Source organism: Nothoprocta perdicaria, unplaced genomic scaffold (assembly GCF_003342845.1).
Source record: "Nothoprocta perdicaria isolate Ctin4 unplaced genomic scaffold, notPer1 scaffold_589, whole genome shotgun sequence".
NCBI lineage: Eukaryota > Metazoa > Chordata > Aves > Tinamiformes > Tinamidae > Nothoprocta > Nothoprocta perdicaria.
Window position 1 is genome coordinate 56,489 of NW_020455853.1, and position 1,804 is coordinate 58,292.

The 1,804-nt window shown below is 71.6% G+C and overlaps 1 protein-coding gene across 1 annotated transcript in view; it reads right to left on the reverse strand.

Moving 5' to 3' along the window:
- Positions 1-1,804, reverse strand: part of STAT2 (signal transducer and activator of transcription 2) — a 7,902-nt gene that overhangs the window by 3,181 nt on the left and 2,917 nt on the right. Inside the window, exons 8-14 of the mRNA XM_026048943.1 lie at positions 1,597-1,755; positions 1,368-1,520; positions 1,273-1,293; positions 1,083-1,176; positions 943-999; positions 795-878; positions 470-568 (exon numbers count right to left, since the gene is read on the reverse strand). Coding sequence (XP_025904728.1) covers positions 470-568; positions 795-878; positions 943-999; positions 1,083-1,176; positions 1,273-1,293; positions 1,368-1,520; positions 1,597-1,755 — 667 coding nt within the window. The remainder of the gene's footprint in view (positions 1-469; positions 569-794; positions 879-942; positions 1,000-1,082; positions 1,177-1,272; positions 1,294-1,367; positions 1,521-1,596; positions 1,756-1,804) is intronic.

Below are 1,804 nucleotides of genomic sequence, written 5' to 3' on the forward strand. Positions count from 1 at the left end.
CGGAGCAGGGACAGGGCACAGCGGGCAGGATGGGGACAGAGCAGGGATACAGGGACCGGAGCAGGGACAGGGCACAGCAGGCGGGATGGGGACAGAGCAGGTATACGGGGACTGGAGCAGGGACAGGGCACAGCAGGCGGGACCGGGAGAGAGCAGGGATACGGGGACCGGGGCGGGGACAGGACACAGCAGGCGGGACGGGGATAGAGCATGGAACAGAGCAGGGACTGGGCACCGGAGCAGGGACAGGGCACAGCGGGCAGGACGGGGACAGAGAAGGGGACAAAAGCAGGGACGCGGGTGAGGGGCGCCAGGATGGGGCGAGGAGGACGACACAGGTGACAGACAACAGGATGGGGAGAGGACAATGATGCAGGTGAGGGACGCCAGGGGAATGACGCGGGTGAGGGACAGCAGCACGGGGCGGGGGACACCGGGACGGGGCCGCGCGGGTGGGCGCCTCACTGGCCTTGGGGTCGGCGCTGAGCATGTTGAACCAGAGCACGGAGGCCCAGGCACTGGAGAGCTGGTTGTTGTTGGAGATGATGACGACGGGCAGCGTGGAGGTCTGCGGGAGGACGGGGGGAACGTCAGGGGGGCGCTGACGCCCCGTCCACGTCCCCGTCCCCATGCCCGTCCCCGTCCCTGTGCCCGTGCCCATAGCCATCCCCATGCCCGTGCCTGTCCCCATCCCCGTGCCCGTCCTCGTGCCCCCTCCCCGTGCTCATGGCCATCCCCGTGCCCGTGCCCATGCCTGTCCCCATGTCTGTGCCCATCCCTGTCCCCGTGCCCACCTCCAGCTCGAGCTCCAGCCCGCGGTAGGCATAGGCCAGTGTGAAGGTGATGATGTGCAGCTCCTCGGTCACGGCCAGGGGACCCTGCAGCGACGGGCGCCCTGAGCGGCAGCCGCGGCACCCCACGCACCCCACGCCCTGCGCCCACCTCGCCGAGGCCTTTGCTGCCCTTGCCCGACCCGCTGGCTTTCTGCTCCTTCAGCGTCTGTGGGGCAAGAGGCAGTGAGCGGGGCCCGGGGTTCACCCAGCTGGGGGCCCCGGCATCCGGGCGGGATGCAGGCATCCTACCAGGTGCTGGAAGTCGCAGACCAGCCCGTCCTGGGGGCTGTCGCCCACCGCCAGCGTTTTGCTGTTGAATGTCAGGATGTTGAACCTGCGGAAGCTGTGGGGCAGAGGGAGGCCGAGGGCGGGGGCTGCCGTGCCCGGGACCCCCCCAGGGGCAGCTGGGGCGCTCGCGGGGCTGGCGCTGCCCTCTCACCCTCGGATCTTGGGGGGGTCCCTGCAAGAGAGGACGAGGGGTCAGCAGGTGGCAGGGGGAGCCACGGGGGGGGGGGCGCGGGCGGGGGTCCCGACCTGTCGATGTGGATCTTGACCTCCATGGGGTGGCTGCGCTCGTGCAGGCGCACGAGGAGCCGCGCGCGCACCGAGAACTTGCTGGCCGTGCGCAGCACGAGCGGCCGCTTGCTGCAGGCCGGCATGCAGGGCTGCAGCTCCACCACGAAGGCGCTGGGGGCAGCGGGACGGGGTTGGGGGGTGGGGGGTCTCAGGGCCGCCCCCGGAGCCCCCCCGTCACGGCGCCCACCTCTGCAGCAGGTAGGTGAGCAGCTCCCGCAGCCGCGTCTCCAGCAGCGGCGGCTCCGTCTGCAGCGGGTCCCCCTCGTAGGTGACCTTGAGGCGCAGCTCGCCCAGCGCCCGCAGCAGCTGCAGCAGCTGGAAGAGCCCCTCGCCCAGCGCCGTGAACCTGTGGGCAGCGCGGCGCGTGGGCAGCGTGGCGCGTGGGCAGCGCGGCG